The following is a 17,165-nucleotide window of genomic DNA, read 5'->3' as shown; positions in this document are numbered from 1 at the left end:
AGACAATGCAAGAAATAAGTCCAATATTCGTTGAGCTGTAACTGTTCCTATACAAATGGAATACGAATCTATATGCTATTATTTAGGCCAAAAGTCTGTCCTGTCCATGCAGATACCCTGACTGGGGAAAGAGGGCACAGAGAATTGTCCTCCCACGACTCCATAGCAGAAGAGCAGCATACCTATCTAAGAATGAAATTCTGCTCCCATTGAAATATATAAAAGTCTTGTCATTGACTTCAAGAGGACCACTTGAGGGAGCGCTAGGAAAAACATCCGGGGGCCTGTACTTACTATTGCTCCCCAGCTCCACAAGGGAATATTCTGCTGGGGAGTGTGGCCAGTCTTCCAGTACATATGCTATGCTGTGTTACAAACACCACCTAAAACCATGCTCTCCCTTTCAAATGAGCAGCGAAGTCTGCCGAGCAGTGCATTCCCCCAAACCTCACTTGAGCAATTCTGCATTACAATAGCATAATAGAACCTGGATCACTCATGCAGCTGATACCACTTGCTAAGGGCAGGGTTATCCCATAGACTGGCACCTAGAAAAAAACTGGAGCACATTTTAACATGAGGTAACACAATTTTCAGATGGCAACAAACCTAAGAAATCGGATGTTGAGATTTCTCCTAGCCGGTCAACATCCTTCTCTCTACAGTCTTTCAGTATTTCTCTCCAGGAATGTTGAATGATCTTTCTTATTTTATTTTCTATTGGTTCGCAGTTCAGTAAAGGTGGGGACCATGCCATTGCAGTACGAGGCCGGCTGGACACTGGAGTCTAAAGTAACAGACAAATTTGAATATTTATGTAGACAAAACACTAAAAGAAATCCCAGTTCTAGTGCTTCATAACTTTAGGATGTTTGCAGCATCCTTATTTATGATCTGATTTGTGTCAGCATTAAAGTAAAAATGCTTCTACTTTGAGGAACATAATAGTAGGCTGGAAATTGATCTACCTTGAATCTACCGAGTGTTTTTCTGTCTGTAATTTCTTGAGTCTGCTTAACTCATAGCTCAGTTGTATATATTCCCCCCTTGAACCCATTGTTCCTTAACTGGCAGATATATTTGTTTTAAAAATGTCATTTGATGTCAATCTCACAATAAATAGATCGATGCACAAGTTCTTGGATAGTGACAATTTAAAGCAAGTATACTAATTTGCTTACTATAAATTTTAACAGTAAGTGAAAGAACCTTATAATTAGGCTTGAAAGTATTCGATTTTTATCAGTAAATGTCTGTAAACAACGATTTCATCATATACACATAACCCAACAAAAATATTTTATAGATTATAACTGAAATTTACAGACAGGCAAAGTAAGAAAAATACTGCTTAAGAATTTAATACAGTTTGATATAAGAATATTTATTTTGTAGATTTCGACATGTAGTGTTGACAATTTGTGTTTTAATGGTTATAAAACTAACTTTTAAAATCTCGATATCTACTGTCATTAAATAACTGCTGTCTGCCCCCCCCCTGTATGTTCTCCCTGTAATTTCCTGCAACTATGAAAATCTAAATTAATAGATGTCAAAAATGCTTAAAAATAAACATCAATATTATGTCAAAATTATAAAAAAGAAACCCTGAATTCTGCCAAGCCTACCTAAAATATGGTCATATATTCCCCTCCCTTTAGGCAGCATGGAGAGGAACAGTAAAACCCCATTACAAGAGAAAAGGATTGGAAGGGTGCAGAGTATGTTCCCTGTATATTCTCCAACCATCTCTTTCCCTTCACAGATCACCACAGGGGAGTTCTCCTCAGAAGCACAAGAGGGAGAAGGGGAACAATTATTCTTTGTAGTAGGTTCCTTACTCAGTAGAATTTATGATTCATTCTGAGAATAAGGAGGGATTAAGCATGGGCTTGTGAGCCCTCAGCCTTTAGCAGTATGGTGTGAGCTGCACTGACATTTGTGAAGGGAGCCAGAGTATAATGCAATATTCACTGGGTCTTTGCTGTGTATTCTTGCAGATCTCAGGCTTACATCATAAATCTTGGCCATGATCCCCACACCAATTTTATGCACAGCCACGATGGCACTTCTAGGGAGATGAGTGGTGATGAGGTTGACCTGGGGATGTTCAAGAGATGTGCATTTTGGGGGGCCTCTGCTCCTCTTCTATGATCTTTCTGGGTCCAGCTCATAAGCTAATGAGGAAAGTTCCATTGACTTCAGTGAGAATTGGATCAATCCCTTGGTCATAAATGAAGCATGTGACCAACTGTCAGGCCTCTCCGATGGAATGACTTACAGATAGTACAATAATCAAGTTCACAACTGGCCAATGCTTTTAGACTTACCAACTGTGGGAAGTTTGTTGCATCTTTAAGTCTATTCAATTGGCTAGTGTTTTTTCAACAGCTAACCATCTAAGTATAGTCAGCAGTAATATGAATAATTTTTTCCAAGCACTGAAGAATTTATAAGTTGCTGACTAGAAGAATATACAGCCAAGAGATTCAAACTGTCAGGAGGAATGTTGGCTAACTCTTTCATTCTTTCTCCTTTTAAGATTTTCATAATCTTCTATGAATGTTAGTGCTTGGGAGAGATGCCGGAGAGATATTCCGGGAGACTGCAGTCCTGGAAATCTGGAAAAACTCGCCTACACTGCCCTGCCAAGGTGCTGCTAACCAAAATGGGAGATGGGGCCAGGTTAGTCCCTCAGACCATTCAGTCTTTGGCCTCTGTGCTGAGTCTGAAGAGAAGGCTGCCAATTATGATGGTAGATTTTGTGACCCTGGTAAACATTTACTGAAAACTGGACTCAGACCACCAATACATTTCCTAGAGACTGCCTAGCAGCTATCAGAGGGTAATAACTTTTGGTCAATACTAGCTTGGGCTGGTGACCTATGGTAAAAATCTTACATTTTTTATGTTGCTTTTTCAGCAGCTGAGCTTTTATGGCTGGGCCTATTCACTTTGTTCCCACAAAGGTGACTGTCCTATGTTAAATAACAGGTATTTATTTACAATATGACTCATTTGTGAGTTAGTAAGACAATGGCCAAGATCCTCAGCAGGTATAACAGCATAACGCCATTTGTTTCAGTTGAGCTACACAGTTTATACCTACTGAGGATCAAGTCCATTTTTTTTATCATCCCAAATTCTCTGCAAAGTGCCAAAGCTTTTCTCAACAGACATTTGGGCCTGATCTGATGCCCAGTGAAGTCATTTTCATTTTTCATATTTTCATTTACTTCTATTGGTATTGGATCAGGCCCTTAATAAACCGAGAAAAGTGAAAACCTAGAAAATCCTTAAGTGATCAAACACCTACTTTTACTTGACCTAAAGGAGAAGATGCTGTCTTGGGACGTGAAGGCTGAGAAGGTAACCGTGACCCAGGCTCAGCAGGGGTAACGGGCTTGGAAGAAAATGCAGCATTGTTCGTGGCTGGAGTATCTGATGGCATTGTCACTACTTCGGAGTTGAACTTCTTCAAAAAATCACAGTACTTCAGTTTTCCATTGGCATCAGCAGGCACTGTATTCCAGAGGTTTTCAAACTAATGGAGAAGCACAAGACCATTTTTGTAAACGCTAGCTGGAAAAGTATATTACATACTCAGACTGTTACAGAAAATGTTGAAAGGAAAATGAGAAAGTGACTTGGAATGACAGGAATCCTAGGGCCCAATTTAATAAAAAAATGTACAGCTTCTCTGTAGAAGTCAGTGTAAGTCTGGGAAAACAATGAAAGAGGGATTCTGTAGGACATTTTTTAATTGAACTGGACTCTTAGTGAGCTGTTTAAGACCATTAAACCTTCTGATTAGACACAGTGACTGTGCTACACTATATAAGAATGCTTTAACAGAAAATGTAAATCAAATGCATGGTGCACCTGCATCCTGTCTAAGTACCATGAAGCAAGTTTCTCATTCTACCAGGTGCACCTCAATTCTACTAACATCTCAACAAGCTGTTCAGATTTTTCAGTTATTGTATTTGCATCAACAATTTTGTTTCACTCTGAAGGCAAAAATGTCTCCTCGCAAAACTTAAATGAATGCTGTAGGAAAACTTTACAGCAGTTTACAGCCTTATATAGGTAAAATACAGTGTCATGAACTGCATCGGTATAATACACACTATTATTTCAGAAGAGATGGGGCCAGATTATGGTACCCTTATCATAGGTCCTGGAACTAGGGGTGCTGGGGGTGCTGTTGCACCTCCCAGCTTGAAGTGGTTTCCATCATATACAGGGTTTACAATTTGGTTCAGTGTCTCTCAGCACCACCACTATACCAATTATTCCAGCACCCCTGAACCTTATTATTCATTCTGAATAGCACGTCACTGCATGAATGGTCCCATTGATTCCAATGGAATTACTAGTAGAGTAAGTTAGTTGAACTACCTCACTATTCCAGACTTGTCTATTTCTGTCAAAACTAAAATTTCAGCCTGTCTTTCTCTCATGAATGTCTAGCCATCAGCTCAGGCTCACCATAGCTAAAACAGAACTCTTGATCTTTTACCTCATAGACTCACCCATCTCCTTTCCTGATCACCATGGATAACACCATTATCCTGCCAGTCACTGAGGCCCACAACCTGGGTGCCATCTTTGACTTGGACCTCTCTCTAGATCCTTACATCCAGGCTATATCTACATCTTGCAGATTCTCTCTGCATATCATCTCTAACAGATAGCCTTTCCTATCCATCCACACACACTCTTGTCCATCTCACCCCTTGATTACTGCAACAAACTTCTCCCTGGCATTGACCAATGAAATCTTGCCCTGCTCATATTCATTCAGAATGCTGCTGCAAAGGTCATGTTCCTAGCCTGTCACTTTGCATCTTCCCACTGGTTCTGTCTTTTCTACCATACCAAACGAAAGCTATTTGTTTTCACTTTGAAGGCCCTTCTCCCCACCCATCTTCTCTCATTCACTATCGAGACATCACACCTGCCTTTGATAGACCCATTATGTCAACATCCATGGTCCATTTGTTAAATTTTCAAACAGGCACCTTGTGGTTTCTCCCATGCTGCCCCATATATTAAGTGGAGCTCCCCATAAACAGCTGCAAAACTATCCTTAAAACTTTCCATTTCTGTGATGCTGACCAAAAAAAAATAAATAACGGGCTGCTGGTATGCTGATACCACTGCCTTGCGTGCTGACCAATACCATCTCATTGTTTCCTTGTATTCTCTGGTCTATCTGCATTCATCTGTTGTCTCTTGTCTTATACTCAGATTGCAAGCTCTTTGTGGCAGGGCTCTTTTTGTTCTCTGATCAGACCCCAAGCTATGAGCCCAATGGGGTCTGATCCATGACTAAGGCTCCTAGGTACTACCACGATCAAATAATAATAAAGAATCTGGCCCAATGGCAACATACAGAATTCTAAGGACCAGACTGCAATAAACTTATCCACACTGAATAGTACTTTATGCCACAAGTAGTTCTGTTAACTTAAATGGGACAATTCATGGTATAAAACACTAAACAATGTAAGTAAGGGTATCACACTTCACAGTCAAATGAGTCACACTAAACCATGCTTCAGTAGGCAGTAACACTCCTTTTAAGGCCTTCATTTCTGATTTTTTTTCTAAATATAATCAAATTGTGAACCTTAAACTGCTCTTGACTTAATCTTTTTTTCAGCAGTGCTTTACAAACATTAAATATTACAGCCACTTTTGGGATGGCATATAGCAACAGTTGAGTTCAAGAAGAGAAGAAGAATGTTCATACAATGGAAACTGCAGAAAAGGAGGGAGAGAGTTTTAGGTAGGTACACTATAAATACCCGACTGGAATTTGGCAAGAGCACCATGGCTAACCCCTCTACTTTTACAAAAAGGTCCATGACAACAGAGTCTTGATTTTTCCATTGCCTCATGAAGAATGACCAGACCATGTGAAACTTATTTTTAATATGAAATACTCCATCTATAGTGTTACGTGGATTCCAGCTGAGCCTTTCTAATAGTAATTAAAAATTGGGCATCATCCAGAAAGGGATAAAGGTAACTTCCTTTGTGTCCCTATCCTGGCTGTGACCATTAGTAACACTTGAGTAAAGACTCTGAGCAATAACAGCCTTAACAGCAGGGTCTTGTGTTAGGAACAGAGATTGCTGTATACAGATTGGAAAGATCTGCCATGGCAATGTCATATAGATATATATAAGCATGCCTTTGCAGGGCCCTTCAATATTAAAATATCACCTGGAGAGACAGAGCTTGATTCTTTCTTACATACTATCTGGCAGTATAAAGGGGCCTTTGTGTAAATGAGAATCAGGCCCACTCTGCTAGTTGTTTTATGGGTGGCAGAATTTCCATCCCAATATTTTTATTTTGTCATCTGCTTATTGAGCCTTTTTAGCTGTAAAACACTCCCATTCCCCCTTGACTGCTTTTTTACTCTAAAGACTATGGAATCCAAGCTGGAGGTTTCTTCAGCTGGAGAGGGGAGGCTTTTTGCTCCGAAAAAGGGAAAGTGAAATACTTCATACCTTGATACTGGGCACTGCCCATTCTCCCTCCCAACCTAGGGTCTGGTTTTAGGCCCATTCTTTAGCTGTCATGTTGAGTGTTTTACTTGGAATGAAGAAGTGTTTGGAGTTTTCTGTCAGGACTTTCCTCTGGGGTTGATGTTCCAGGCTCATTTCATAAGTCATATTAATTTTATATCATTCTAGTTTTTTTAAATCAAAATGTTGTCCAGGGCTCAGTCAAATGCCTCACCAAAATCTAAGTATTACATCAACACTATTACTTTTGTCATCCAAACTTGATATTACAAGTTGTTTCATAGAATGTATTTCCCATAAACTCATGTTGATTGGCATTAATTATATTACCCTCCTTTAATTCTTTATTAATTCAGTCTTGTATCAGCTGCTCCATTATCCTGCCCAGGATCAATGTCAGACTGACAGGCCTATAATTAATGCTAAGGTTTTGTCATAGATATTTTTAGTAAAAGTCACGGACAGGTCAGGGCAATAAAGAAAAATTCACAGAAGCTGTGATCTGTCCATGACTTTTACTAAAAATATCTGTGACAAAATGGGGATCTGCAGGGCAGCTGCACAGCAGCTAGGAGTTGTGGGGGGTCCCCACCGCCTGCAGCAGCTGGGGGCTGAAGGGTACTTCTGCTGCCCGCAGCTCCAAGGGGTCCCCCCACCAGCTGCGGCGGCCAGGAGCTTCTGGGTACCTCCTACAGCTCTGGGGGCCCGCAGTGGCTGGGAACGAGGTGGTTCTCCTACCATCTGTGGCTTCAGGGAGCTTGTGGGTTCCCCTGCCACCCACAGCAGCCAGAAGCTTGGGGGTTCCCCTGCCACCCGCAGTAGCCAGGAGCTGTAGGGTACCCCCACCGCCTGTGGTACCCTGCAGCTCCCTGCCCCCATGGGCAGCGGGGAACCCCCGGGATCCTGACCTTCACAGGCTGAAGTCACGGAGGTTGTTGGAAGTCACGGATTCCGTGACTTCCACAACCTCTGTGACTAAATTGTAGCCTTACCTATAATTACCCAGGTCATCCCATTTATACCTTTTAAATACTGGCAGAATATTAGTTTCTTCCAGTCTTCCCCATTGTTCCATTGATTGTTATCTGGATGATAGTTACCTGCTGATTCAAACATGTCTAACGTTAGTAACTGCTGTTTAACATCCTCCTGAGATGGAATGAAAAGTGTTCTCATATGATATGACTACATAATCTGTTTTTTTTTCTCCCATACAGAAGAGAAATATTTATTCAACACTTCTGCCTTTTCTGCATTATTATTGATCATTCTACCATTTCCATCTATTAAGGACTGATACCATAGTTGGGATTCTTTTTGTCCCTAATATACTTAAAAACCGTCTTAGTGTCATCAACTCTGTATTAGCCATAGATATCTCCTTGTGTCCCTTTGCTTTCCTTTTCAATTTTCTATAATTCCTAGCTTCTGATTTATGTTCACTACTATCAACTTCCCCTTTCTTTCCTTTATAATATATTATTTCCTCCACTGTTGGATTGTGGCTTTTGGAGCATCTAGTAAAGTGTCCTTAAACAATTCCCTCTTATCATTCACATTTTTCTGTTTAAATTCTTCCTCCCAGCTGATTTGGCTCACGATTGTTTTCAGCTTTGTGAAATTGGACCCTTTAAAGCACCAAGTAGAGATAGTTCTGATCTGGACTTTATTCTGTTTGCACATTATAAGTATGATCAAGTCATGATCACTCATACTTAACCTACCATTAATTTTTAGTTCTGTGATCAGTTCCTCTTTATCTGTCAAGACAAGATTTAATACAGAATCCCCCCTTTTTGAGTTAGGTAATTGTCATCTATAACATTTAGAAACTCCAAGGATGTTTTAGTACATGAGGCCTGAAACCTCCAGCATATGTTACTCTACCTGAAGTCCCTCAAGTTCACACAGCTTTTTTCACTATACATTATAGATAAGTGCATGAGAAGTCAGTTATCCTGTTTCCTAGTGTCATCTGGTGGTCTGTAGCAGACACCAACTCATAGCCATCTTGTGCTTTATCTGTAGGACATTAATCCATAAGCATTTAAGACAATTTCTTCTGAGTTACCAGTGACATGGAAACAGGTAATGCCATTGTTGACATAAAGAGCCACTCCTCCTCCCATTTTGCCCACTCAATCCTTCCTAAATAGGTTATAATCATTATTTTAACATTCCAATCATCCAAGTCATCCCACTAGACTTCAATAGTACCAACTAGATCAAATTTATGCCACAGGGCCACAGTCTTGGCCACAGTTTGGAGTCCAGCTGTGAAATGCAGGGACTTGGAAATCCACAGATGTATCTGCTTTGAAAAAAGTCACTCAGGACATTTTGTAGAAAGCAGTGAGGAATTCTTTATAGTTTGGAGGATCCACATTTTTTCAGGGTGTCGCATCATGACATGACTGCTCTTGTGAAGCAGGAAGGTTGGACAGCTGCTGAAATCTCAGCTCAGGCTGCCTTCTATTTTTCTATCCACCCTGCCGTTGGAGCAGAAATCCCATTCTGACACAATAACAGTAACTCCAGCCAAGGAAGCTGCAGCACTATCCACATTTGGTTTAGCAGATACAGAATCTGGGAGGAGGGTGAGGGGCTGGATTCCATTGTCTCAGCACTGCAGGCTAATCAGAGTCATTCTTGCCAAATTCAAGCTGCAGTCAGGGCATAAAAAGCTCCACTGAGGCTGCAGCTGATCCAGTGGGAACTTTAGAAATGTAGCTGAGCAGTGGTAGAAATTTCCTAGAGAGAAGCCCCAAACCACTGTCACTTCCTTTGCCCCAGGAGGATGAGAGACCAAACAGCTGCTGAGAAAGAAGATTAGTTGCTTAGCAACCAGCCAGCAACTAACTCTTACGCCTGTCTCTGTTGTTATTTATTATTTGTGTTATCGTAATGCCTGGAAGCCCCAGTCGTGGCTCAGGATCCCATTGTGTAAGGCACTGGACAAACACAGAACAAAAAGACAGTCCCTGTCCCAAAGAATTTACAATCTAAAGTCTATGACAAGAGATAACGGATGGATACAGATAGATCAACAGTACAAGAAAACAATCAGTCTGAAAGAAGCAGCAACAGAAAACTGCAAGTACCTGCAGTACTTTCATGCTGCATGACAGCAGGATAAAGAGCACCAGTTTCAACTTCAGAGAACCAAGGAACCAAGGGCACCCCAAGCAGAAGGAACCCAGAGCAAAACCTCACACTACCCCCCAGCCAATGCACCTCAGCTGAGGGGACTGAAGATCAGACATAGCAACATACCCCTTCTGCAAGGAACCCTTGACCAGATGTCACTGAAAACACAGGCTCAGGGACCTGTATGACCAGGAACATGGCCAGTAACTGGACAGTTTTCTGTTTACAAATCACTTATTTCATTGGGAACATCAGTACAATCCAAAGAAAAATCTGCAGCAGTGTCCATCCAAAAGAGGTTAGAATGGAGCTGCTGAACTGTGCCAATAAGTCTTGGTATTCGAAGACTTTCAACTTTTATTTGCCTTCCCTCCTGATTGTTAGTTTTCCCCCTGCTTTGAATTTATTTTTAGGATGCTAAGGGGAGCATGGAAACCAAAGCCACCAGTTTGCTGACTGACGCTGGTGAAGCCTCCTCTGGAAGCTCAGTCAGACAGTAACGTTATTAACACAAGTAAATGACAGAAGACACTTATGAAGACTCCAATAAAGAAAATGAAGGAGTCCTTGTGTACCACTGCCAGACATCATGGATGAATTCCCACAGTTCCCTCTAGGAGCTGATCTTTTAGCCAGTGCCTGCAGAAGTAATCTGAATACTCTTGAGTCATTCTCAAGAACAAGAAATATGGTTATTCAACATATGTGAATATGAAGAGTCAGAGAACTGAAAAATTGCAAGGAACGCAGCTGTCTATGAAGTGGGTGAACTGTAGTTACCTTGGCAACAGTAAGTCAGAGCAGCACATGGTCCTATGGAATATACTTCTGAATCAGGGGCTATCAAAAGCACATCTTGCACCTGAAAAAATATTCACTGAAGCAGTCAAGCAAATGTTGGAAAATACAGTGGCCAAGAGGGTATCTGTCCAAGAGAAAAACACCTGATGGCAAACAAAAATCACAAATGATAAAAGGACTTTTACAGATTTCTCTGTTGATATGGAAGTACAGGAATTTAATGGAATCAAGATGGGATAAGCTCTTCAGTCGAATTGTGTGCAGATTTTGCTAGGGAGCAGGGCAGAAACTTGCCACTCGAGCAGAAACTCCTGGAGTCCTTGTGGCTCAGACAGATACAATGTATTCAGTGTCCCTTGGAAAGCAAGGCCGTTATGCCACCATTGCAGAGGATGTAATCTCTGTCTCTGCATGACGAAGTCAACTCAGCTAACCCGTATGATGACTGATGTGGGAACAGCAGTACACCTGGACTTGAGAAGTCCTTGGCTCAGGGAGATATAAAGACTACTTCTGTATCCAGACACTGCACAGGGCACAAGGATGGAGGACTTCTTGCATCCTCTCCCATCTTGTGCACCAGTGTACAGTGCAGACCTAATAAAGTCCTTTGAATAAAACACTTACAGCCAGATCCTCAGCTGGTATAAACTGATCTAGCTCCATTGACTTAACTGGAGCTATGCCTCTTTACATCAGCTGAGAATCTGACCCTTAGACCAAGCTGTTTTGACTTCCAACCTGGCTTGCAGGATCTGGCACATAGAAAGCTTTACAAATGGTCAGAAGATGCAAAAGAAAAAGTAGACTTGGAGCTCAATATTCCCTTCATATAAATGGGTGTAACTTCCACTTAAGTCAATAGGAGTTGTGACCATATATTTTAGGGCAAAATTGGACCCATGGGACCAAGTTCTGCTTTCAGCTACATGCGTGCAATTTCCACTGACTTCAATGAAAGCTGCACTGTGTATCTGAGAACAGAATTTAACCAGTGGAGATCCTGTTGAGGCACCAGAAATGAATGGTTATGCAACAAAGACAGAGAGAATCCTCATCAGGACTGTAGGCCTAAGAGTGTGCCTAAAGATTTGTGCAACTGAAATTTGAATGTATTCTGCTGGTACACTAGTGTAGGACGCACTACATACTGCTTACCTTTAGAGAGCTTGCAATTATTGTAGTTCACACACATACTCAGATAATATTGAAAAAGCAATCCCTCATACTTGCAGCAATAAATATTCATGAAATAATGTTCTCCAATTCTTTTTGTTTTGCACCAAAAATATCAGGTTACTTGGATATACACACTAGCATGTGTACGCACATCCCTATACTCTATGCCAATTTAGTTAGCTGTACACTTAAATAATCAATACTTTTCTTACTTGTTCGTCTGTCAGAAGCAGAAAGTGATGGTTGCAAATACCCCGGAAGTCCTCTTTTGATACTGTATTAACTTTCTCACAATCGATATCTTTGAACTCTTGTGCAATGGTGTTAAAGCGAGCAGTCACTACTTCTTGTATACGCGTAAGGATTTCTTTCTTTGACAGCTCCTGAGAAGATTTAGGCTGAGTGACTTTCTGTCCTTCCTCAGTCTAGACAGAACATACACACAAAATCAGTGATGGATTCACAGAATAAATCATAAATCGTGGTGTGGCCTTCAGCCAGTCATAGTGGGGAAAGTCGATGGAGAAGGCAGCCTTACAGTTCAATCGATTCCAAGTAATGCCGGCATATACCATGAAAGAGAAAAAGGGTCATGTTAAAAAGAAAAAAAATCTAAATTGACATAACATAAAGGGTGAAACTTAAGCCAATAAAAGCAAAGAAATTCATTTGTTTTTACAGAGATCTAAAAAATGTCTGAGCTTAAGGTAGCATGTCCCTCAACCTCTGATGGAGGTGCCACTGGGTACAAATTACAACATCCCATTATGAATTCTAAACATTCTTAATAATACTTTATCTTGGAAAAAGTAACCTATAAACTTGAAACCATGTCTGCTGTAAAAAATTGGTCAAAAAATGGTATATTGCAAAATAACCCTCAATAGAGTTTTCATCTTGTATTTATCATTGTATTTACTACTGTATGCTTTTGTGGGCAAACCATGGCTCAGATCCTTAGTTAACGGAGCTATACTGGTTGACATCAGCTGAGGATCTGGCCCCCACTGAAATCGAGTGATAAAATACAAGCTTAAAACTTTTTATGTAACCATGGAATCTTTTAAACATAGTCCTAAAATCAAAATTTGCTATCAGATGAGCTGCAGAATGCTTTGCTGGTCATTTGAGCACTAGGACACAAGCATTTTCATCCATTACAAGCCTAGACAGCAATCTCAGCTGCTCCCACATATCTTATGAAAAGTATTCTTCCCACAAAATAATAGAACAATGCCTTTTGTTGTAGTAACTGACAGACCAATCTTGACCCCAGTTGTCATGGATCTCTAGGGCACGTAAGACCCTCAAACTGTGTAAACTGTACAATGGGATGCTCGATGTTAGTAAAAGTTAGCTCAGTGTGCAAAGTTCATTGCCTCAGTGGTTAGGGTTAGGGTGAAAACCGATGAAGTGAGCTGTAGCTCACAAAAGCTTATGCTCAAATAAATTTGTTAGTCTCTAAGGTGCCACAAGTACTCCTTTTTGTTTTGGTGAAAAGACACTTTCTTTGGCCCATACAGATCCTTTAAGGTTCCCCCAGATTCCTTTAAGAAAGACAGTGAAGAGCCCATGTCTTTCCGGATGTTGGAGAGGTATTGTGCATGCTCAGCACCTTCCTAGCATCTGATTGCCATATGAGACAATCATGTGGGCCCTGCTACTCCACTATCTAGGAAAGTATTTGGCAGCCCATGTAAGTGCTTCATGGGTGCCCTAGAGAGGTGCTTCCTCCTTAGGAATTTCTGTGGCTGAAGAATCCATGCAATCTGCAGAGCTCCTAGGTCCAGGCTTGGGCTCTGATATCCTAGAGGAGGTCCGTGAAGCAAACTGCAATTAATACTGGCAAATCAGTATAAAAAATAGTACTTGTTCCTATCTAGCACTTTTCATGAATGATCCAAAAGCATATAACTGATATGAACTACGCTGCACAGCTGCTCTCTGAGGCAGATTAATAGCTGTTGTTATCCCCTTTTATACAACTGGGTAAACTCCGTTACAGAAAGGTTAAGAGACTTACTGAAATCACACAAGTTAGTGGCAGAGCTAGGAAAAGTATCCAGGACTCCTGACTCCCAGTCCAATTTTTTAAGCATTGGACCACAACTCCACTGTATAAAGCTTTTAGAGGTGTTCAAGGTGGGACAATGAGATGTATATTGTAGATTGTCAGAGCTGGTGCATTAAGGTGTAACTTTTTCAGATTTTCCAGTTATCAGTGGGAGCTTTGCAAACAGATCTAGTAGCCATCTTTTTTGTTGCTGTTATTCTAATTTTCCTTAACATTAAGATGCATCAAGTCTTATGTAAAACAAAATTAAATGAAAGTTCTTGAAATAAATAAGGAAAGCTAGACCTCCAAAAAGTGTCATTCTCTCAAACACTCCCGAGCAGTTAGATTTTTATTAATAATGTCCTTTGCCTTATTACAATAATTAAAAACAGAAGTGCAGTGCTTTGCAGTTTTCAGAACGTTTTCGAAACCTAGAAAGATCTATTGTACAATGCCTGGCAGTCTTCATTCCCTAAATGCAGCATGGGCTCGATTCAGTGTCTGCATGCATAATTCCATTTCTCATATTTCTTCTCTTAATAATACAGCTGTAATTCTTATCCTGCAGGTACATTTTATGTAAAGTGTGGTTAATACTGAAAAGTGTTATTTGCAGTTGAAGATAGTGGTGTCTTTTCTGATTAGGTGACAGGTTTCTTGTAGTTATGGAAGAAACATATTTTCTTTTCCATTCAGTTATAATGATCATGTGAGAAGTGACAAGGAAACTAAAGTACAAGACCAAAAGCCATCTGTTTCTTTTTTTGGTATTTAGTATTGCTTAGAGTAGCAAAACTTGTACTTTTAAACTTATAAATGTATAAAATAAAATACTAACATTTAACATATTTTTAAGAAATGTCCTTGAATTAAAAATGGAAGTGTTCATAATAGCTTTTTTTTTATATTAACAGTACTTGCTAGCATAGCTATAGTAAAGACAGTTGCCATTTGTGTTATGAAAATCCTGCTTTCAAGAGTTTAGAAATTGCACTGGATTGAAGCTTAGCATGTAATCCTGAAAACAAAGTAGTTCCTCTTCAAAAATAATTTAATTATTTTAAATATAACTCCATATTTTGTAGTCGCTGAAACTGAATTTATAAAGAGGACTTGGCTTCATTAAAAACTGAAGTTTTCTGCTGCTTTTTAGAGGTAAAATTTGAAAGCGTTGAATATGGTTTTAGCTGCACAGTTTTAATTAATTTTAACTTTTTGAAAACGTAACTCTTTGGCAGCAAAATGGACTTCTGTATTCCGTTGTTCATAAATAAATAACAAAACACAGCAGTTATTTACTCTGAAAACTGGCTACTCCAAATACACAATGTTCGGTGGGTTTTATTACTATGCATTAGTCTTCCACTATATCTACCACACAGTGTAGATTTTCAGCTTGCAGAATGCTACTGATCTGAATAGGAGTTTAGATATAGTAATATGTACCAGGGTTAAGAGTGTGTCAGATTTGAAAATGATACACTGAAAACGAAAGTTTTGTGCGTCTCATACACTTGTTTTGAACACAGTTGCACTGACACCCACTCACGCATTCCAGCTCAGCAATGTTTAGATGCAGTATTATTACTATGGAAGATCAGATCAAAAAGAAACACAACCATTATACAAGACACTTTAAAATAGGGGAAATAATTTACTATGGGCCCAATTCTGCCCTCCATTACAGTAAATGTCTACAATTGCTTTTTAAATTAATGAGATTTACACACAATCAGCTGAGTGCCTAAAATGTTTTTACAAAAGAAGAATATATTAATAGATTTGGACTGATCAGCCCTTACCTCATTCCTCATCCTCTGATGGAGGTGTCATTGAACACCTCTCTCACCTGAGGTCAGAGAACCCCAAGTTCTTATAAGGTTAACTAAAATAACTATGGAATTAAATAACAATATTAGTCAAATTCTACTCGTAATCAATTTTCAAAGCATTTACTGTGGGCTAGATCATGTCACAATGATCTGAATCTGTAAAAGGAGGGGGATCAGCAACCTCCACTATGTTTTTGACCACTAAGGGTTATCTAGAGGTTCAGGATAAGAATATGGAGGTGTTGGGCAGACAGGGGGTGAAGTTGTAGGTAGGGGGAAGATGAGCTTTGCCTCACTTTGCAGCTTGTAGGAATGCCACAGGAATGTTAATGCAGTCTGAGATTGTACTAACTCTCCTACAGTGGCCTCTCAGCACTGGAGAACCCCCTGGCTCTTCAAGGAGGTCTGGGGGAATGGAGACTGCCACAATGAAGATAAACCTTGTGAGTGCCAATGTTGCCAGGAAAGGAAGCCCAGAGCCAGTGGAGTAGCTAATTGCAGAAGCCCTGGCCTGTTGTTGGTAGCAGGGAAGAATTCTGTCTTCCTAAGCACTACACAGGTCCTCTGAACAAGGGCTATTGCCTAGGTTTTGCACAGAGGTCAAGGTCATTTAGTCACAAAACAATATCTGAAGTAACATGACAGATGAGATGGTTCTCAAATCTCATACATTTGTGTTTATGTATGCATAGGATTAATATACCTGTTTCACCACTCCATTAACCTCTTGTTATACTGGTGTAACTACCAAGTTACACCAGCATAAAACCACTTTAAAAAAGTAACTTTTTGGGTTTGTCCAGAGATAGTTTTTATAGCTATGCAACTCTTCCCTCCGGATCCTCTCTCTCTTCTCCAGCATTTCTCTGTCTCCCCTCTCTGTCTGTTGTGAACCCTGCTTGTTGCCCCTGAATCTCTCTTTCTAGCTTTTTCATAACCTCTCTCCTCTTCTTTAAGTTTTCCTGCCTTCTGGGTAGTGAAATCTCTTATGCAGACCCTGTCAGTCACCTCCACGTGTCCTGGAATCCTCAAGGCCCAACATTCTGCTGGCCAACTTTAAAAGGGCCATCAAGGTAAGAGGGGTGAACTTTTAGAAATCTTCCATACAGGTAAAAACACTGAATGAAATGAAGGCTAGATGGACCTTTGATCTGATCCAGTATGGCCGTTCTTACATACGTTTTCACTTTTCCTCCCTGAAAATCACTTTACTAGTTCAGCAGATCCTTATCTATTTTATCCAAGGCTTGATCTTGGTCAAATGCAGCTCCCATGAGCTAAATCCTGAGTGGTGCATTACTCCCTTCTTCTAATGTAGGGGAGCTCCAGCCTGGCCCTATTAGCCCTGAGGCTGGTTGGCCCTAACCCTATCCTCAGCTGCTCCATGGTTTAGACTAGTGGTTCTCAACCCACTGCCTGCAGGCGGCCCAATCAGCACACAGCTGTGGCCCGTGTGTCATCCTCAGGGCTCTAACTAGGGTGGGGTGGAAGGGGCACTTGCCCCAGGCACAGAGCCAGCATGAGGGTGCAAAAATTGGGTGATGCAGGATTGGACCCTGCATCAGCGCCCTCCCCTAGCATGATCAGGCCCACCAACATCAGCCCTCC

General features: G+C 40.6%; 1 protein-coding gene across 1 annotated transcript in view; it reads right to left on the bottom strand.

Moving 5' to 3' along the window:
* Positions 1 to 17,165, bottom strand: part of EFCAB6 (EF-hand calcium binding domain 6) — a 153,739-nt gene that overhangs the window by 9,626 nt on the left and 126,948 nt on the right. Inside the window, exons 26-28 of the mRNA XM_074936748.1 lie at positions 11,882 to 12,094; positions 3,317 to 3,544; positions 610 to 787 (exon numbers count right to left, since the gene is read on the bottom strand). Coding sequence (XP_074792849.1) covers positions 610 to 787; positions 3,317 to 3,544; positions 11,882 to 12,094 — 619 coding nt within the window. The remainder of the gene's footprint in view (positions 1 to 609; positions 788 to 3,316; positions 3,545 to 11,881; positions 12,095 to 17,165) is intronic.

This window comes from Natator depressus, chromosome 1 (assembly GCF_965152275.1).
Source record: "Natator depressus isolate rNatDep1 chromosome 1, rNatDep2.hap1, whole genome shotgun sequence".
Classification (NCBI taxonomy): Eukaryota; Metazoa; Chordata; order Testudines; family Cheloniidae; genus Natator; species Natator depressus.
The sequence above is the reverse complement of the archived record's forward strand: the minus strand, read 5'-3'. Positions and strand labels throughout refer to the sequence as shown.